We start from the raw sequence: 22,363 nt of genomic DNA, 5'->3' as shown, positions 1-22,363 counted from the left end.
TCAACCTTTACTGTTGTTCTCAGTGCATGTGCTAACCTAACTGCTCTAGGGCAAGGAAAGCGAATTCAGTCTCAAGTAATTAAAACAGGCTTTGAAAATGATGTTGTGGGTTAAACTAGAGTGAAGGTTGAGAATGCATCTTCACAAGAACGAGTCACAAACATTTAACAATTTACCACATTAATTTGTTGTCTTAAAAATGCTCTTCCTAAAGCAAATGAAGATGTGTTTAAATCAACTACCAATGAAGCTACTTTAGGGAAAAATTGTGGCACAGTGAAGTAGTATTATTGTAATGTCCCCAATTTGAAATATAATTTAATAATTAATAATAATAAAATTAAAATATTAAAACTTAAATTAAAATATAAAAGAATATAATTAAATATAATTAATTAATATTTAATTAAGTTAATAAATGGTCAAAAGAATGAAATGCAAATTTGTGACTCCCTCAACAATGAGATATAAAAGGGAGAAGAGAAACTCATTTGAGAGGAGGATAATTTGGAAATCAGAAGTGCAGATCTGATTATGAAGGGTTGTCCCTTTCAAAGGGCAGAAATAATGAAGAGTTGCACTCTTTCAAAGGGTGCTAATAGTGAAAGGGTGTGTCTCTTGCCAAAGGGCATACATGATGAAGAGGTGTGACCTCTCCCTCACATTGAGAGATATAAAGGGAAGGAATCAAACGCATCTAGTGACATCACCATCGATCAGATCAGATCAGAACTGTTATTAAGTTACAGGCAGTAACATCCTTGTTCTTGGTGGTATGCATGGGGATTATGGAAAAGAAAGGAAGAAGCATACACAGCAAAGATTATTGAATCAAAGTATAAGAGCGTCCCATTAGGGGACATTACAATTGGTATTAGAGAAATGATCCAGCCATTCTGCACAGTAAAGAGTCTAAAGATGAATCAATGAATCATTCTAGTCAAGGAAAAAGAGTCTAACAAAAGGTGTATTCACATGTATGCTCCATGTTTGTAGATATCCATGTGTATGCTTCGTGTTTTCAAGTGTATGCTTCGTGTTTGATTCATATCTAATGTGTTTGTTTTCTCTATGAGTGTCTATGATTACTATAATCATAAGTTCTTAACATTAAGTGATATCTATGATATTGTGCAAACCACTTAAGAGGTGATGCGAAACAAGGATGAGAGAAAAATTGTCTTAAATTAAACAACTATGAAATGTATAAGTAATCCATGATGAATTTATTGAGCAAACTGCCATGATAGTAATATAAGGAAGTACAAGGAGGGAGAACAGTGATGAGGTCCTCCTCTAGGTAGACCACCACATGGTAGTTGACCGATGGTCCCATGAGGCCAAGGGGGTGTAAGATGGAGTCCACCGCTCTTGGACTTAGAGGGGAAGGACATTCAAGACACCCTGTTGTATCTTTTCAAACTCTATCATAATTGATTATTAACAACGGGATAAGGGTGGAAGTGATGAAGGGGAACGGTGATAGGATCCCTCACTAGGTAGACCACCTCATGGTAGTTTGACCGATGGTCCCATGAGGCCAAGAGGGCTTTGGCTTTCACTCCACTCTTGGGCCTAGGGTAGAGGGTCTCTTGGACACCTCATCATTCCTCTTATACCCACTTTCTTATGATTGAGCTCCTATAGGGAGTTGGACCAGACCCTGGTTAAGTTAATGCTCGTTGTAATGTCCCCTTCTCAGCAGTAATCAGTTTTGTTGGCTGTTAGCCTATTCCGGAGACCCGTAGGCTAGTCGAGAGAAAAAATTAGGGTTTCCTACTTCTAGGAGGATGTTTCGATGTTTTTGGTGGCTTGCATGTTGGATTTTACAGTTTTTATCCTAGATTCCTTCTGGGTTTTTAGAAAGCTTCGCAATGACATGCACAGCAAGCAGTGAAGTTTGGTAAACTTACTATTTTTAGTAAGTGGGTGCGAGGATAGCTCATTTCTCTGGGTTTTTCTAGGTTTTCAGAGAGCTTCGCAATGGTATGACATGCAAATGAATTGGAGGACTTTTTCGGACTTATTATTTTTAGTAAGTTGCAACGGCTGCTCAAAATGTGATAAAAAACAATTTGGAAACACTTACTGTTTTTAGAAGTATGCTATTTTTAGTAAGTGCTATTTTTAGCAGGGTTTCAGCAGGTCAATTCAGATGGCTATTTCTAGCAGGTCAATTTGAGCAGTTTGTCTTCCAGCATTTTTGGAGCTTATTTTGGGAGATTCATGCTTGAGGAAAATATTTTATAAGTGAATTATTAATAAAGCTAGACAGACGCCTTAGGAGGAAATGAGTTAATTTTATGATATAATTCACTTTATTAATTTGAACGCCTTAACAAACTTTATAGGCATTTTTTATTGAAGTATCATTTTCAAGACATAAGGTGGGCATCCATTTTGGAGATTTTTCATTTAAAGATTATAACCTTTAAAGTGTCCAAGCAATAGTTCATTTTGGCATCCTTTTTGGAGGAATATATGTTTTAAAATAAAGGCAAATATTATATTGCTTTGGGCGTCCAAATTGGATGTAATTTCATTTCATTTCATTACAGTTTGGAGGGAGTTGAATTTGAATTTGGAGCTTCAAAATTTATAAATAAGAGTGTTGGGCTCTTGTTTTTGGTATCCATTGCTATTATAAAGAAGTGTTGTCGAAATAATTCTAGACTCCTGCCTTGAGGGATGCATACCTCCTAATACCTTTAGTTTCGAGCTTGAAAGATAGCCCCTAGCTGAATATTGTGACTATTTCTCATTCAAAGGAGCAGATTGAGCTCAATGAAGATGAAGATATTTGTTGTTTTCTGATTTTTGAGTATTGTTTTCGGTTTGGAGTTGTTGTTTTGTATGGTGCTGAATGTGAAATTTTTTCACAAGTCTCTGAGAGTTCAGTCGTTGTTTCTAAGTATTCTTCCTATGTTTTCCTCTTGGTTAGGCGATCCATTTTGCTAAGTTTCGTGTCTTGCCTGGTCGTACCATGTTGGAGGCTGCCTTGGGAAGCATGCAGTGATATTTGTTCAGATTTGCAGCAAGTTGTTGGCTTTGGATTGGGTGTCTTCTCTTCAAGGACAATTCGCACTTGATTTCAAGTCATTCAGAGGTGTGTGGGTAAATTTATGAGCATTTAGGTGATTTCTCTCCTTGCTGGTCTATTATTTCAGTTAGTTGTTCTTTATGTCAGACCTGAATTATTTACCTATTTGGTTACTTTCCATATGCTGGACAACTCATTTTTGTTAGAGGATCAATTCCTAACATTTTGGTGTGCTTAGATATCAATTTTCTATTGTAATCTGCAAGTTAATGCTCTCATTGTAACGCTGAAATCAGTAGTACTGATCAGCCTTGTTTAATTGCATTTCACATTTTGTATTCCCACTGCAAATGTGGAAGAGGGTGGCCTAGCCGCCTATTTGTTTCTCTTAGTTGGCTTCATTGTTATTTTCAGAATTGTAATAACTGTCCTCCTGCTGAAAAGTGGTAGAGTGATCTATTTTCAGAATTGTAATAACCTTCCCGCCTGCTGAAAAGTGGTAGAGTGATCTATTTTCAGAATTGTAATAACTTTCCCGCCTGCTGAAAAGTGGTAGAGTGATTCTACATTAAGTTGTTCTTGCCCGTTGGACAAGCGGAAGGGGCTGGCTTGTCACCCAGCATTGTATTTTCACTTTATTTTGGAGCTAACAATCCCCTGTTCACCGTATGCTCTCACCTTCCCACACTGAGCTCTTGGTGATCAAAAAGTGGAAGGGTTACCTTTCAGCAATACTATATTTCCTTTCCTAACCTTAACAGGTGTATTGTGGTGTTTACAAATTGGAAAAAAATTGGAGGGGACACTACATTCTTGACCCTAGGTATAGAGAATTTATGTTTAATATCCTTTTTAGAAGATTTATATCATGGTTTATATACATTTCAATGGTTTCCTAACCTATTGTAGGATCTCAATCAGGTACGCATCTTGTTCCATTTGTAGTTTTACATAAAATGATGATTTAGGAGAGGAACTAGGGTTTTTACCACAAAAGTAGCAGCATGTTTATTATATGAGTGTTTCCAAAGCCATTTCATATTGGGAATTGTTCAAATATAGCTAGGTTGTATCCCTTGATTGGGCCGACCTAGCTTGGTAAATGTTTGATGGGCCTACTTATGTGATTATATTATGTAGTTTGTGAATGTTAAAGGGCACACCCTATTTGGGCACTCAACTTGTGTAACTTGTAATTGGGTCTGGCCCTAAATGGGCATTGTAACTTGTGATTCATGCTGGGCCCTAAATGGGCATTGTAACTTGTGATTCATGCTGGGCCCTAAATGGGTGATATAATGTAACTTGTTGATGTGATAGGGCTGACCCTATACTGTGTAACTTGTAATTATTATGGGTCAGACCCTATTTTGTGCGCCAACTTTAGATGCCTTATAAATTTACTGTAAAGGCCGACCTAAGTCAAATAAGATGTAAAAGCTCATATATATTCAAGGCAATGCAAGCATCAACACAACATATACACACTTAGCGAATTACCCTTGCAAGGTTAGCGAACTTCTATTTTATGTGATCTGCAATTTCCTTCATTGATCAGCATCCATGATCAGCAAATCTGGAGCTGCACTCTAGGGCAGTGAATGCTTATCAGCCAGCTATTTGTTTACTAGGCTAGGTGAAGATCTTCTAGGCTGCCGAATTTGCCTTAGGTCTGTTGGAGCGTGTCAAGGCTGCCCAAAGGTTGTCTAAGTTTGACAGCGATCTACACATCACCCTGACTTCCAGATTAAGATAAGTTTTGCTATAGTTGATTTATGCCCTAGAAGGGTAAACTTGTGATCTGCTTAATTGAATTAGATCTGAGATTATTGTTGTTGGGTTTTTCCTCCAAGAGGGAGGTTTTCCCAGGGTATCACTATGTTATGTGTGCATTTGTGTTTTCTTGTTCTTTACTGTCAATCTGATTGCTAAGTTTAACATAGAACTCACATGGTATCAGAGCGGGTTCCTTCTATAAAGCCTAACAACTTGAAGGTAGATCTTGTATCCTTTTTTTGCAAACTGAGAAATCAGAGCAGGTAGCATAGAGAAGTGTTGAAGAAAACTAGCATGAATGCAATTCTATCAGGCTTATCGCTCTACTCATACAGACTGGGAAACGATTCACAACTATTGATTGCTAATGTCATGCAGTGTCCAAACTTCAAACCAAATCAACATGCTCCTGTGACGAGGGTATTTATGAAGTGCTTATGGATGAGAATGGATTCTAAATGATGGCGAAGGTCGAAGGCCACGCTCACCATCATCAAATGATTTAGTGTGATCTAAGTGGATGGTTATGTTGAAAACTAACTTATAAGAGAAGTATTTTTTGAATTTTTCATGTTGTTATCAATTCATTGGATAGTGAATCATGTATGATAGTCTTGAACTATTAGTAACCTCTCTTAAATGCTTTCAGGACGGACTGAGGAGCATAAAGATGATGATTGTATTCAAAAGAGAAAGGTTTTGAGACATCCTGTGAGGAAGCATCACAGGCTGAAGACTAAGAGACAACTTCGTTGGTGATACTACGATCAGGTTCAGCTTCAAAGGGAGCTTGTTGTATTCAGCTTCAGAGGGAGCTTGTTTGTTGTTTCAGCTTCAGAGGAAGCCATATCCTTGGTTAAGGCAATCTTTCGGGAGAAGATTGAGGTGAAAGCCCTCGGTTAAGGCATTCTTCTCTGGGAGAAGTCTGAGGTTAGAGCCCTCGTTCCACCCTCTACAAGTAGGCATGGTGGACCCACCCTTTGTGGAGTGCAAGGTGGAACCACCCTCTGCGGAGTGCAAGGTGGTAGTTTCTTCAAGGTGTAAGACCTCTTCCACCCTCTGTGGGCAATGCAAGGTGGATCCATCCTCTGCGGGTGTGCATGATGGGTATCATGAAAGAGTTCATGATGTATATTGAATTCATCCTCTGCGGGCATGCATGGTGAATATCATGGAAGGAATCCATGATGCATCTTGGAACCATCCTCTATGGGAATGCATGATGGATATCATGGAAAGAGTCCATGACGCATGGTCACGGTGTAACTTGATTATTCAAGGGATCCTCCCTAGCTAAGAGGGAGTGTTGAAATATAGCTAGGTCGTATTCCTTGATTGGGCCGACCTAGCTTGGTAAATGTTTGATGGGCCTACTTATGTGATTATATTATGTAGTTTGTGAATGTTAAAGGGCATGCCCTATTTGGGCACTCAACTTGTGTACCTTGTAATTGGGTCTGGCCCTAAATGGGCATTGTAACTTGCGATTCATGCTGGGCCCTAAATGGGTGATATAATGTAACTTGTTGATGTGATAGGGCTGACCCTATAATGTGAAACTTGTAATTATTATGGGTCAAACCCAATTTTGTGCGCCAATTTTAGATGCCTTATAAATTTACTGTAAAGGCCAACCTAAGTCAAATAAGATGTAAAAGCTCATATATATTCAAGGCAATGCAAGCATCAACACAACATATACACACTTAGCGAATTACCTCTGCAACATTAGCGAACTTCTATTTTGTATGTGATCTGCAATTTCCTTCAATGATCAGCATCAGTGATCAGCAAATCTGGAGCTGCACTCTAGGGCAGTGAATGCTTATCAGTCAGTGATTTGTCTACTAGGCTGGGCGAAGATCTTCTAGGCTGCTGAATTTGCCTTAGGTCTGCTAGAGCGTGTCAAGGCTGCCCAAAGGTTGTCTAAGTTTGACAACGATCTACACATCACCCTAACTTCTAGATTAAGATAAGTTTTGCTATAGTTGATTTATGCCCTAAAAGGGTAAACTTGTAATCTGCTTAATCAAATCAGATATGAGATTATTGTTGTTGGGTTTTTCCTTCAAGAGGGAGGTTTTCCCAGGGTATCATTGTGTTATGTGTGCATTTGTGTTTTCTTGTTCTTTACTGTCAATCTGATTGCTAAGTTTAACATAAAACTAACAGAAATCATTTTGAACATTCCATGATCATTGATTGAGGACAAGCAATCTTGAGTGGGACGGACTGTAATGTCCCCACTTTGAAATATAATTTAATAATAATTAAATTAAAATATAAAACAATATAATTAAATATAATTAATTAAAATTTAATTAAGTTAATAAATGGTCAAAAGACATGGAAGGAAAAGTTGCGACTCCCTCAACAATGAGATATAAAAGGGAGAAGAGAAACTCATTTGAGAGGGGGATAATTTGGAAATCAGAAGTGCAGATCTTATTTAAATAAGAGGTGCAGATCTGATTATGAAGGGTTGTGTCCCTTTCAAAGGGCAGAAATAATGAAGAGTTGCACTCTTTCAAAGGGTGCTAATGGTGAAAGGGTGTGTCTCTTGCCAAAGGGCATACATGATGAAGAGGAGTGACCTGTCCCTCACATTGAAAGATATAAAGGGAAGGAATCAAAAGCATCTAGTTACATCACCATCGATAAGATCAGATCAGAACTATTATTAAGTTACAGGCAGTAACATCCTTGTTCTTGGTGGTATGCATGGGGATTATGGAAAAGAAAGGAAGAAGCATACACAGCAGAGATTATTGAATCAGAATATAAGAGGGTCCAATTAGGGGACATTACAACTATCATGTGGGACAAGATGCATGAATAAGATAAAGGTAATATAGAGCAGATGGTTAAAAATATTTGGGGAATATTTGGATGTTTGAATTTCAATAGCCAATGAGGATTGATTGTTTTCACAATCATATGCTTTTTGCAAAATGTTCTAATGAAAAGTGTGGATTTCAAAATATAAACACGGTGACAAAGCGGCTGTTATTTTCATCAAATTAATACAAAATGCAATGGTGCCACATGGAATATTGTTTTTATCATATGAGATGTAATGATGCGGCTGTTTAATGTTTATCACCCATGGGTAAAATTTTCTGTTGCAAATAAGTGGGAATATTCTTGAGAGAAAAAAGACGATGGCAAGCAAAGAGAAAAGTAGTAGATGCCGTTGCAGATTAATTTTCACCCAAGGGTGAAATATTTTCACACAACAAGCTAACTGATACTGCAATGCGAGGCACATAGGTTTAATTGTTTTACTCCAATGGGAAATACTTTTATAAAGTATTGTTACAAAATAAATATTTCCCACCAAATGATAAATATTCTCACCTAGAGAACAAATATTCATGGGATGTTTTACTCCTACACGCACAGTTGAGTGGCCTACTAGGGCAACTTTCTTGAGAGATGAGGAAGGAGGTGTAGGAGAGGATGATGATGCCTTGTTTGTGGACAACGTCATGACAATGCATGACGAATGGAGCTTATTACCCCTGTAATGTCCCCTTTCTAGGTGATAGGAGAAGAGTAGTGGGATGGTCTATTATTTGGATCTCGTAGACTGGCAGTGGTGGATAGAGACTCACACAAGGTATTCAATATCCGGAGTTCGTGTTTCAAGCAGTTTGTGGGCCGTTGGGAGCAGTTCCTTGATTTTAGGGAGATTCCCTACTTTTAAGAGGTTGTGGCAGTTTCCATATTTGAGGTTCCACGGGACCATACCATGGTTTCAGTTTCAAGAAGATCGGGTGTGTTTCCTAGTTTCTAGGAGCATCCCTAGATTTTAGGGATGGGACTGCCAGTTGGCCCATCTTGTCTTGCATCAGTCACAGACAGGTGACAAAGTCAGATTCATGTTTGGTTGGTTATTTTGGGCTATTATTGGATCTATGGAAATATTTTAATATATTTAAATATTGCCTAAGTTAGCGATTAAATAAATTAAAATAAGGCTATGTATATAGTCATTTCAGAGTAATAAGGGGTTTTTGGCTTCATCTGGTTTGATATGCCTATGTGTTATAGCTCGTTGGAAAGGTCTTGAACTTTGCTACATGATTCTCACCTCCCGGAGTCTTTTTGGATGCTTGAAGCTATTTATTCGCAATAAAGTGATATTTTTCTATAGTTTGACGCCATAATTGAGAAAGTGTCACTTTAATTATAAAGCGCAAGCTTTATTATTCTTTAGGGTTCGATTTCCAAAGGGAAAGGAGTTATAAGGAAATGAAAACCTAATTGATAGCATCATTGATCATTTTGAAACTTGCGAATTTGGGAATTGCTTTGGAAAAGTGATTTTGGTCTGGGACCCTGTTGACGTGTATTTTGTACACAGCCTAACACAGAATAAAATACCCAAGGGTACCTTATCCTCTCTTGAATAAAGTTTCCGAATGCTGAAGATATCACGAAAAGGATCAATCGGAGAAACTTCAAGGTTCTTGTATGTAGGGTCTCTACGTGTGGATAAGCTCCAGTGGTATGATGTGATTTGCTGGAATCACAAGGGGACTTACATTTGATGATTGAACTTCTGATTTGCCTTTGAATATTGCTGGAACACAGGATCTTACTGCCTTAGATTTGAAAAATGGAAAAAAGATGAGGGCGAAGAGAGGATCTAATCCTAATACTAAGAATGTAGGAGCAATGATTGATCTTTGATGAAACTCTAACTAGGTCTTGTTTTGACATCGCAGGACCATCTCCACAAGGCTAGTGCGATCTTCGAAGGGAAGCTTTATGATGTTCAAATCATCACTGCAGGCATAGACACCATCAAGTTGATGCATATCAATGAAGAAGCGACAAATTGAAATTGAGCTTAAGCTGAATGATTCCAGTTGACTACACAAGGCAAGTCTGCAATCAACAAACTGATAGTAGTATGGAAATGCGAATTTCACCATCAATCAAGCATATTTCTTCCACTCATCTAATAACATGAAATCAAATATGAGAAGTATAAAGACCATGCAAATTGTCGAATCGACCCATAAATTTCACCATTTCTTCAATGAAGTTTTACAAGTCTCTTACAACAACATCTTGGCAACAATCTTTGCCTTCTCTCTCTACTCTACTCTAATTGCTATTCTATCAACTTCTATCTACTCTCTATCTACTAACTGCTTCCAACTATTTCCAACTCTCTAACTGCCTTTACAAAATGAAATGTCAGGGCTTATATAGTGCCCTCAATACAATTCGATGGCTTAGATCGATTTGAGATCAATGGCCAAGATTCAACAATGAAAACCTTAATTAGGGTTTGTTACAACCATTACATAACATTTAATGCTTGACCAATGATAAAATTGTATTGCTTGGACACATGTCCTCTCTAGAAAATTCCACCAATGGATAGCTAGGGTAGGTACATCGGAGTTTGTGCCACCTTCCATGAGTTAGGTACATTGAATCTGGAAATGCTGAGGTGGACCACACTGATTGGAGAAGTGATGACTAGGATGCCACCTCGTCTGACACTTGTAACTTGGTAAATATTCAACTTGATGTTGTTGAGAAGCTAGCTTTAATTAATTCATCTGGTATTATCTGCTTCTTCAACGAACCCTTGTTCTAACTTCTTGTGTCCTTGATTTGCAGGATGATTGATGTACCTCGCCTTGGAATGCTGGATTGGAAGAGGTCGCCCTTATCTTGATGACGTTAGTCCAAAGAATGCCGTCCTTGTCGATGCTAGGCTGGATCGAAGAAGGTCGTCCTTGTCCATGCTAGGCTGGATCGAAGAAGGTCGTCCTTGTCCTTGCTTGATCGTCCTTGATCTGGCTTGATTTTCCTTGAGGAGAGTCTTCCGACTTGTAGATCTTTCGAGCTTGGAGTCGCCATCTTGATACCTACACAACATTTCAAAATTAGTAATATATCTTGAAATCTAAAAATTAAACTTTAAAAGGAAGATTCAAGATTTTAATTAGAAAACCTCATGATAAATCTTGAGTTATCATTTCCTAAATTTAACTAAGCCACTTGAGATTGAAAATTCAAAATTCAAAATTGAGACTAGGAGAATCTCGCCATACCTCCACTTGGGAATTAACTCTAAGAAAAGATGCAAAATTAAGCAAGTTTGCTAGGCAAAATGTGGATCGAAGTCTTCAAAATGTGCTTCTTCTATCAACTTCACCACCTCTAGCCTTCAACGCTTTGAGGAAAATTCGCTCCATCTTTAGTCTTCAACTAAATTCGCTCCTCCTTAGGCCAGATTTCGCACTCCTTTATTGCTCCTTCAAAATCGCACTTGGACAAATGATTGAATGATGGATTAACATGCTCAACACACCCCTCCTATATAGGCGCTCATCTTGATAATTGCCCCTAGGCCGACTTGGAAAATAGGCCCAAAAAACAAATAAAATTTAATAAAAGAGGGGGCCGACCTTGCAAAATAATACCCCAAGCGCTACCTTTTTTAAAATTTAATTTAATAATAATTAATTAAATGCCTTTGTAATTAAAAACTTCGATTTTTTAAAGGCTTTAAATTAATTATTGAATGTCCATGCGCTATTTTTAAATACCAATTTAATTAAATATTTCACTTTTTTAGCGAATTTGGCATTTTAATGTAATTCGAAAAATATTAGCGCCTAAGCATGGGAGGAATAAGGGACACTAACCACATCGCTCTGGTCCCTGGGAGAGGGACAGGAGCGCTCCTTCATTTTGGCCTTGTTTTTCTTGTTTTTCACGTTCAGAGTCTTGTCTTAGACGTCCAAAATAGCATTTTAATTGAAAATCTTGAGCTTAATTCGTCCCTTTTGTGGAAGGAGTGTGCTTTAAAGTACTTTCACCCTGGTCCCTTGGTGAGGGACAGGAGCGAATCTTGCCTTTTTCCTTGGGTCTTTGTCTCTTTAACCACCAATTTATATCGCAAGGCAAGTAACAATGTTATCCATTCATTCCATGCATACTTTACTCGTCCTTTACAATGCAAATTTGATATTTGTGTGAATATCACCCTGGTCCCTTGGTGAGGGACAGGAGCGAACCTTTGTTCCTTGTGCTCATCCTTGTTTATATCAACTTGCAACTGTCTTCACGGTGTAAAATGATGTTCCTTACTCCCTTTTGAACACTTGAAATGTGAGTGGCAACTTAAATTTGGACACACTTGAACATTTCGCTCTGGTCCCTGGGAGAGGGACAGGAGCGAACTTGGGCATTTCCATCACCTTTGCGGTCTTTGATACTTTACTTTCTCTCCGAGGCGTTCCAAACATCATTGCCCCTTTGTGTCTTAGCTTGGAGTGATTTAAGCTTGGAGGGAATATTAAATAACCTTGAGTTCGCCCTGGTCCCTGGCTGAGGGACAGGAGCGAACTTTCACTTGTAGGCTCAATCATGCTTTGCTAACTTTTAAAACCATCTTCAATGGATCCGCTATGCTCCCCTTCACTCATCCTTGACATGTAATTTGCTTCATCTTGGCGAGAGATTTGTCTAAGGAAGAAATCGCTCTGGTCCCTGGGAGAGGGACAGGAGCGCCTAGGACAATATGGGCTTCACTTGGCGTTTTTACAATCTTCAAATTATCTTCAACGGACCCGTTACGCCTCCTTTGCTTGTCTCAAACTTAACACTTACTTGATCTTCGCCCAAAACCTGTCTTATAAGGAAAATCGCTCTGGTCCCTAAGAGAGGGACGGGAGCTATCACTTAAATTCGCCCTGGTCCCTGGCAGAGGGACAGGAGCGATTTTGCTTCTAGGGTCAATTTTCCTCATGATTGCGCTTTCAAGTTATATTCAACTGATAAAATGTATCTCCTTTGATCTTCTCAATTCGCGAAATCGTTCAAATCTTTCAAGAACAAGGCAATTTTGGATTTCAAGCTCTGGTCCTTCAGTGAGGGACAGGAGCGATTTTTGTCCTCCAGGCCCAAATGCTTCACTTTTCACCATGAAATGTCTTTGCTAGGGAAGATATCATCCTGCTTCAGGCTATGAATAAAAGTTAATGTCCAAAAAAGGTCTAAAAATGTGCATACAAAAAAAAATCGCTCTGGTCCTTCAGTGAGGGACAGGAGCGAATTTGACCTTCTAGGCAAAAACTTCATCATTTCATTGTTTTTGATCAAGTCTGGATGCTCTATCATGCTCATTTTGCCCTTCACCATGCCTTTGATGTCTCAATTCGTCCAAACAAGGTCAGGAATGGCTCAAATAAGTATTGTCGCCCTGGTCCCTTGGTGAGGGACAGGAGCGCTTCGTCTTGGTCCTCCTGGGAGGGACAGGAGCGAAATTCGCTCTGGATCCTCAGGGAAGGACAGGAGCGAAATTTGACTTTTCGAACTCTCTATCAGGATAACTTTTATGGAATATAACATTTCCTTCTATGTTTCTTCTTTCTTATACTTTAAGTTATATTCCATATATACTTTCAGGATGTTTGAGAGTGGTTTCAGACCTCCAGGAGTTATATTGCAAAATCTAGTTTTTTGAGGTTTTTCAGTTTCCAGACTTAGTCAAATTTCAGGATCAGGACATTCCAGACTTAGCCAAATTTTCAGGATCAGGACATCACTCAAGCCGAACTTGCTATCCTATTGATCTCCCCGACAGCACTTAAAATGCAAAGGCTAACTAACAAAACCCTAAAAGACCAAAAAAACAAACCCTAAAAAGCAAAAAAAAACATGGGTCCCCATTTGCAATGGGGCGATGTGTGAAAACGTCACAACAGACCCAAACCCCAGGTCTGAGCTTGCTGGGACGTAGCCCTCGGCAGGAGTTGACAGTGGATTTATCCAGGATTGCACAGAGATTGTTAGAGGTAGAAGACACATCTTCTTGTCCTGAAGATTCAACGTGCATATTGGGGGTTTCAACAGGGCGAATGGTCTATTTCAGCTGGCACGTGATTTGCAGCAGCTTCCATGCCTCCTTTGCAACCACGCCTTGTTTGTATGTTGTCTTGAAGGTTTGTATTCAGCTTATTTGGTCTTCATTGTTCGTTGCCAATAATATTCCTCCATCTGGCATCAATCTAGATTGAGAACAGCTCCAAATAAATGTATGGAATCTTGCTGAATACAAAACTAGGTTATTTGCCTGGTATGATTTGTAGTATTTTCAGATTGCTTAAATGTTCTTACATATGAACATTGTTTACTGTTTTATTTCACAGTTGTTGCTATTTATCAATTACTTTACTTATAACATCAAAACCCAAAAAGAAACAATCCCTTTCTGCAACTTCTGTCTATTCTATAAGATCACCGAAAAATTACAAAAATATAGTATGTTTAATTAAGAATTTACAGCAGCAACAACAAAAGGATCCATTTGGGATCTTTCAACCTCCTGATGTCAGAGAACATATGAACTTTCATAAGTATATGAGACAAAAGAGAGAGGTTGCTAGAGTTAGGCAAGACAGAAGACCACAAAATCAAAATAGGGATTTGGAATATGCCACTACCAAGTTGACTCTACCATTGTTCAATGGAAGTGGGAAGGTCACAGCTCGGTCTTGGATACATAAATTGGACACATACTTCCATTTGCGGCCTATGATTGAGGGAGATGCAATCAAATTTGCCACATTGCATCTTGATGGAGTAGCGAATGATTGGTGACATAATGGAGTGATCACCCTGCAGCATAATCTTATCACCTCATATCAGGAGTTCGCTGATCGGTTGGTTGAGCATTTTGACAGGAAGGATCTAGAATCATATTTCAGGGAGCTTGCTCAGGTTAAGAAGGTTGGGAGCTTAGAGAACTATATTGGAGAGTTTCAGCATTTGTGTGTCATAGTCACTAATATCCAGTGAACCACGGGGACGCGTCCCCCCCCTTTTTGGGCGTGTCCCCCCGTCAGAAACGTCTCGGGGACGGGGGGACGGGGACGCGACGTCCCCCGCCGTCCTGCCACCGCCACCCAAACGCCACCGGGACGCGGAGACGTCCCCGCGTCTCCCAGGGAGACGTGGAGACGTGGAGACGTCTCCTTGGGAGACGTTTGGGCGTCTCCCAAAGAGACATGGAGACGCCTCCACGTCTCCTTGGGAGACGTTTGGGCGTCTCCTCGTCCTTCAAGAGACGTGCAGACGTCTCTCCAAGGACGGGGAGATGCCCAAACGTCTCCTGTCGCCCCCACTTATATGCAATGTTTAAAATTAAAATTTTTAAAAAAAGTGAGTTTTTAAGTTTTTGGAGGGTTAAGGAGTAACTCTAATTGGACATGGGCCAATAGAAAAATAACACCCGACGCCTTTAGAAAATAATAAAAGTATTTTTGGCCTCGCGGGGCGCTGCCCCTCAACCCCGCCCTGTATCGCGACAGGGAACGCGCAAGGGGCGCTGCCCCTTGACCCCGCAAGGGGCGATGCCCCTTGACCCCCGTTGAAAAATATAGGGGGAAACCGCGCCGATAGAAGTAGGGAAAATCTAACCTTCGAGTTTGATTAGGCTCCATATAACAACACAACTTAGAAATCTTGGTATTTAGATTTAGTATTTCAAATTTCCTATAGTCTCATTTCAAATGTAATTCTTACACTGTAATACTGTCATACATCTTTTCAAAACTAGTTTTTCAAGTACTATATGTATATGTACAAGTATATAAGCACCACCACCCCGCCACCCCCCCGCCGCCGTCCCCCCGCCGTCCCCAAATTTAGGCCCTTGGTCCCCCCGTCCCGGAAACGCGTCCCCCCCGTCCCCCCGTCCCCAACGCCCGTGGAACACTACTAATATCTCTAAGAAGAGAACCTTTGAGAAGTTGGGTTAAAGCTTTTGACCCACCATCACTGCAAGAAGCCATGAGGACGACTAGGAGCATGGAACTTGCAACCCCAAAAAGAAAGAGCTCACACAAGGATATTCCTTCCACTAGCAATGAGAGTCCTCAACCATTTGATGATAAGAAAAAGAAACCAGTAACCATGGTGAGTGAGGAGACACAAGAAGAGCTAAGGAAGAAGAAACTATGTTTTTGGTGCAAGGAGCCTTACAACAGAGATCATGACTGCCCTTTCAGGCCTAAGGGCAAGGCAAACCACATAATGTGGGCTTACTATGAGGATTCAGACATTGAAAATTCAGATTAGCAAGCTACAATAGGGGATGATCAGGGTGGAAAAACTACAACGGAGTTAGAGCCTGATGGGAACTTATCTCCTATGGCAATATTCGCAGACGTGTAGGATGAGGTTACCTTCCAATTTAGAGGATCAGTTAGTGGGAAGCATTGCATTTCTTTGCTTGACACTAGAGCAACGCATAATTTTATTTAGGGATTTGTAGCCAGATGCAGATTACAGGCAGAGGATTTCAATGGTTTCTGAGTCAAAGTAGCGGATGGGTATACCCTCATGTGCACCAAACAGATAACTAATCTCACCTTACAGCTGAATGATTATGAGTTGCAAGCTGATTTTTATGTGGTTAATATGAATGCAGTGGATGTAGTCTTGGGCATGAAATGGCTCCAAGACATTGGAATTTTTACCCTCAACATATCAAAATTGGAAATGAAATTTGAAATGAATAACAGGACTTATGTGTTGAGGGGAATTGCAAATGAGAGCTTGCATTCTATCTCTCTCTGTAGCGAGGAGAGCAAGAAGATAGAGCATGGGATCATTCAGGAGGGGTTCTTGTTTGCTCATGACTCTAGGGATTCAGAATGGTATGATTTGGATCAGCATAGAAGTGTTGTTTAGTTTTTGAACAATCCCTTGTTTGAGATAGACACTGCTTGGTCATGTGATAACCCACTCTTCGAGATAGTTGTTGATCATTCTCACGACCCTAGTTCTAAGGTGAGCATGGATCGTAGTGTTTGGAAACCTAGCAGTGCATCGGGTTTTCAAACAGGACTCACAGAGGAGTTTTCAGCAATGTACATGGTGAGGAGTGCATATAGTCTCACATTTGACCCTCATGTACATGATTTGTTCCAAATGCACAGTTCAATGGCACATGTGATGGACAGTTTGAATGACAGCATACCTTGTGCCAAGTCTGGTAGCAACCAAGATCAATGTTATGAGTTGCCTCCACTTGAGACTCTTACTCCAGTGACACCTGATGGCGAGGATGAGTTGATTGAGCAGGTTCAGCTTGATGTGTCAGTGTTACAGGAGTCGTTTGATGACAGCAGGGACATTGCACGGGTCTTCACTTGGGACCCAAGTGGAGGAGTCTATTTGTCGTCGAGATTGATTGGGGACAAGCAATTTCAGGAGGGGCGGACTGTGATGTCCCCTTCTTGTTGACATCAATTCTTCAATGAGGATTAGCCTATCATCCGGACCCTCGTAGGCTAATGAGGATGGCTAGAGGGTCTCCTGAGGATTTGTATCATCTCCAGTGTTCAGAGTGCTTTAGTTTGGTCTTTGTTTGGCATCATTCAGACATCATTTGTTGTACTTACTATCTTTAGTAAGTCTTAGGATGTTAGAGATTGACCCCTGCTATTTTTAGTTAAGGGGGTATGGTCATATGCAGTTTCCTCATGTCATCTCCGTGTTCAGACGGTGTGCAAAAATGTTGAGTAATTAAGGAGATATTAATGTTTATTTGGTTATCAACTTATATTATAAAGTTATAATATAATTTTATATTATAACTTAAGTAACTTAAGTGACTTAAGTTGAGGGTCTAGGCATCATAAAAGGGGGCCAAAATATTAATTAAATGTGTGCACATAACCCAATGTCATTATTGCATTTAATGATGCCAATTTAATATTATAACATTTAATGTTATTAAAGTGCTTTATGGGAGAAAATTGAACTTCTTGAGGATTATATATGTTCAACAAGAAGAAGTTTGATTCATTATTGTTTGGCATTTATTTTCATGACTTCGTGGAGAGAAAATACCAAGGGTTTCAGTCTTCATCTGCCATTGGAGAACAGGAAAATCTTCAGTGTGCAGCCATCTGAATTGGTGAAATATCCAGTGAGTTTGGCTTTCAAAGGGAGCTTCATACAGGGGTTCCATTTGTGCAAAAATTGGTGAGGAATTTGTTGTTTTTTGGTGCTGATCACAAGTGGCATTGGCAGACCAAAGGGTCGATGTGATAGGAGTCTACTTCCATGCTTGGCCATTAATTACCTAAGCAGCCGTACAAGCTACAGCCACCACTTTTGCTGTCAGAGGGCGTAGATCCCTAGGTGCCACGATTTTGGAGATAGAGGCTTCAATAAATTTCAATAAAAATCTGCAAGGGTTGTGATGGTAAGAGAAGGGGAAACGCAGCATCATGGGAGCAAAAGACATTCTTTCCAAGGTGTAGACCAATAATTTGTTGTTGTTCGTACATTACCAGCTGTTGTAGTTCACCATCAAGCCCACACATTCAAACCTTTGTTCAGGTCACTTAAACAGAATTATATCACACTGAAACTCCGATCAGCATACACAGACATTGCACGACAACTGTTTGACAAAATTCTTAAGAGTCTAAAGCTGGTAACTTAAGTTGGAACCAGCAAGGGTTCCTACAATTTTCCTTGATTAAGAGTCCTTTCTCTTGGATATTTGGACTATTTATAGACTACTTCTAGTCATCTTGGTGGTCTCACAAAATCTTTCCTTTCTAATAGGGTTTGAGTTTCCCTCTAGGTAGACTCATTTTAGTTTGTCAACATGCCTTTCAGCTTTTGTTTTACTTTTAACTATCTATTAGTTTATAGCTTATTTAGAGCCTCATTTTTTCCTCCCTCTTGCTATCATCTCTAGTATTTTTAAGTCCAATTGACCTTTGTTGGTCATATTTTGACATCGATATAATTTCTTTTCTTGTATATTTCATGTATGCACAAGATTCCTAACTCTTATGGTATCAATTAATGAGAGCTTTAACCACTAAAACTTAAAATTATGTTGGCTAAAGATTTTTTTTCCAATGAAGCACGGGTTTGTTAAATTCATCATTTATGTTAGGGAATTAAATATGGTTGGATTGTGATTGATATCAATAAAATAGAAAATTTGATCAAGTATCTTGGAAACTCTAATATAGGAAATTTCTTTTTCTTTCAAGTATCCTAAACTGTGATCATACGTCATGCTTTTATACATATTAAAATGATCTCTTTACCAAACAACACCATAGGATAGATTATATTGTCAACAAAATTACTATTGCACTATAGTCATTAAAGGGAGCTACCAACCTCACCTTGAACATGCCTCCAAACCAGAACCTGCAATGGAATAACAAAATAAAATGAGATTCCCTCTATGTTGCTCTCTCTACATCTACATCTATTTGTGTGCCTTTAGCATGTAGTATTCAATATATGTTTGAACTTATAAGAAAACCAATTGCATAAACCAATAAATGAAACCCATCAAGAACCAGAAATGATACTTCCTTTAACATCACTCCAAACAATATTAATGTTTTAGCAATGAGAAAACCAACAAATACCCTTAGGCCACAAACAAGACACAGAGAATTTTTTATGTCTCATATCTCCCATCACTTGGTGATATTTATTACTAAACTTTTCACAATGAGAAACCAATCTAAGTCATCCCACATAAAAATAGGTACAACAAAGTTATTCATCTCTCATACGGAACAAATCCAATTCTTGAAAACTATCAAATCTCCAAAGGAGTGAGCTCATTTCTCCTCATGCAACAAAAATGCAATCGATTACAAGAATTTACAATGTCCAATGGACATATTGGAACCCTTTTCACAGTTATAATGAGCTCCAAATATGTGCAAATGATGACTACACACAAACCTTGTTATTCCTCTTTCAATAATCAAAACTTCGACATAATGAAGGTAGACTTGAGAGAAAACCCTTGCACAATGTGTTTCACCTATTCTTAAAGCCTTTTCCATGTCCATTCTTGGCACCAAAATGAAGTCCAAAGGTTGGAAAGTCAAAATAAAGAATCAAAAGTCAAAACCCTTCAAATTCCAAATTTTGTCCGCTATATGAAACTAACACTTAAAACTCACATTGGTCACAACAACATTGAGGTGATTACACAATCATGAGAGCAATTACAAAACCACCTTCTACTAAAACCATTTGCTTCATTGCCATTCAATTTTCTCTCATTTCCAATTTTGATCCCCTATTTCTGAATATGTGATGCTTTGGATCACCCCCAAGGCAGCCAAAACTTGAGAAAAACATAATAGCTTCTAAAACTGTCTTATGAAGGATTTGCATATAACCATAGTCTTGAGACCATAGATATAAGACTCGTCAGCTAGACTCAACAAGTCTCAAGGTGAGCTAACTAAAACAAGGCCCAAAGACTCATGACCCAAGTACCCAACAAGTCTAGTCAAATTCACCAAACTTGATAAATCCAAACAAATAGAGTCAATTGCAACAGCAAGAAAAATAAATAGGGAAAGTAAAGGGAAAAAAAAGTAAAGTTAAAATCTATTCACTTAAAATGATCCCTAAGACTCTAAAAGCACAATCATTTCATTTGCAAGCACAAGGAAAAGCAAAAAATAGTATTGAAGCCAAAATCACATGCCATAGAACAAAAATCCAATAGGCAAGTTGAGCACAAACATTGATTGTACCATTTGGGCAAGATTTTAGCAGCCGTTAGTGCATCTAAAGGATCCTACAATGCATTTGGAAGGGCACAGCATTGATTTGGAGCAGCACACCATCAAGTTGAAGCAAATTTGAAGAGGTGTTTCATATTTTGAATCTTTGTATTTTTACTTACTTTCATTTGTCTTTTACATTTGGTCTTTTTTAGGTTCATGGAACAAATTACAAACCCTGGCAATTCTAATCTCTTTTAGTGAACAAAACCTAGCTGTTTTTCTAATTTTTCCATTGAATATCTCCCAATCATTTTTTTTAGTTATTTCCATTTGTTTACCTTAATTTAACTAGAAACCCTTGGTAGAAACATGCTATCTTCGAGTCCCAAAAAGAGATGATATGCATACATTGCAAGACAAATATTAGTGGGGGAGCCATAAACCAACTAAAATATCACCTTGCACAAATAACATGTTGATATGTTAAAGCATGCACAAATGTGCCTCTTGAAGTTGTGCACAAGGTACAAAGCCAATTGGAAACCTTTGACCAACAAAAGGGACTAAAAAAGAGGCAAAAAAGAGAGATGGAAATCATTCATGGAGACTCTTTGTCTTTGATCCCTCTATTTCTTGTATCTTTGAACAATAATAGCAATACAATTAGCATTTTTATCTGCACCTTTCAATGAAATGCAAAACGGAACAAATGTGTTTAAAACCGCTATACAAATTAGAAGGTGAAGCTCCTTGTAAAATAAAAACTAACTTAAAACACGATAATTTGTCTTTGTAATTTATAATCTTCACCAAAAAAAATTGGGGTGGTTCATCTTCGTATTAAATCAAATGTAAAGACATCTTTTTGTAATGCCTAGGGTAAAGGCTAAAATACTCTTTCAACACTACGCAAAAAAATAAAAGTTTTTGATGAAAAATAAATTTTATGGCTAGATGCTTTCTTTGTTGAACTAAATGCAGAGACCAAACAATACATATACATATTTAGATTGAATACAATTAATACAGAAAAACACGATGGCTTCAATAAAGTAAATGAAGGAATCAATACAATCCAACTTTAGATAGACCTACAATAGAAAGCTTGCAAATTCATTAGAAGCTATTTAACACACAACAAAACATCTCAATAGACACATAGAAGCAAGATAGGTATAATCGATCTTAGTGAGTGAATAATATTGAATTTTGAATTAACAATCATAAATACTTGGTGAATAGTAATTTAAGCAATATACAACTAAGTGCAAAATGGCACTTATTTATACTATTTATAGACAATTGCATGCAAAAAAATAAAATAAACTAATTGTGATTCTACCCTAAGTACAACTGCTAGCGTAATGCCCAAACTTTATTACAGATTATCTTATCCACTAATTGTAAAATTATAATAATGTGGCTATAATATTAACAGATGATTAAAATATTTAAATTACTCACCAAAAGTTCATAGCCTTCAAGAAACTGTTCTTAATCTAACTGATCAGTCATCGACATTATGAACAATATCAAGCTCCTAGATTTTAAGCTATTGATCAAAACTTTCCTTTGAACCCACAAAACTTGTAGCAGTGTAATAAAGAAACATCTAGACCTCTTCTAATAATGGAGTTATGTCAAAGAAAAAGATTATTTTTTTTTAATGAAATGTTTCATTTCTTCATTAGATATATTCTGAAATTCCTTATCACTAATGCTTATAGAAAATTCTAAACTTCAAGCTGCATTCTCCTATGAAATAAAAATATCTCTATCTTCTTTCATTCTATCTGTCAATTTTTTTCGGAGAACCCTTCAAATGAGGACAAGAAGCAATTAGATTCAACATCATATTCTTTAGCAGAAATAATATCTTTTTGTTCACAATTTGAAATGTCACTTTGTTTTATTGATGTGGGGTTTGCTTCATCCTTTACAAAGGGAATATGGCATACTTCCATAGATTCTTCTTCCATTAGTAGCCCTTCCT

General features: G+C 38.3%; 1 protein-coding gene across 2 annotated transcripts in view; it reads right to left on the bottom strand.

The window, feature by feature from the left end:
• LOC131044024 (ABC transporter C family member 2) overlaps positions 1–22,363 on the bottom strand; it is a 270,472-nt gene that overhangs the window by 200,184 nt on the left and 47,925 nt on the right. For both annotated transcript variants that reach the window (XM_057977288.2, XM_057977287.2), the window contains exon 7: positions 19,012–19,036. In XM_057977288.2, the coding sequence (XP_057833271.2) occupies positions 19,012–19,036 (25 nt within the window). The remainder of the gene's footprint in view (positions 1–19,011; positions 19,037–22,363) is intronic.

This window comes from Cryptomeria japonica, chromosome 11 (assembly GCF_030272615.1).
Source record: "Cryptomeria japonica chromosome 11, Sugi_1.0, whole genome shotgun sequence".
In the NCBI taxonomy this organism is placed as follows: Eukaryota; Viridiplantae; Streptophyta; class Pinopsida; order Cupressales; family Cupressaceae; genus Cryptomeria; species Cryptomeria japonica.
The sequence above is the reverse complement of the archived record's forward strand: the minus strand, read 5'-3'. Positions and strand labels throughout refer to the sequence as shown.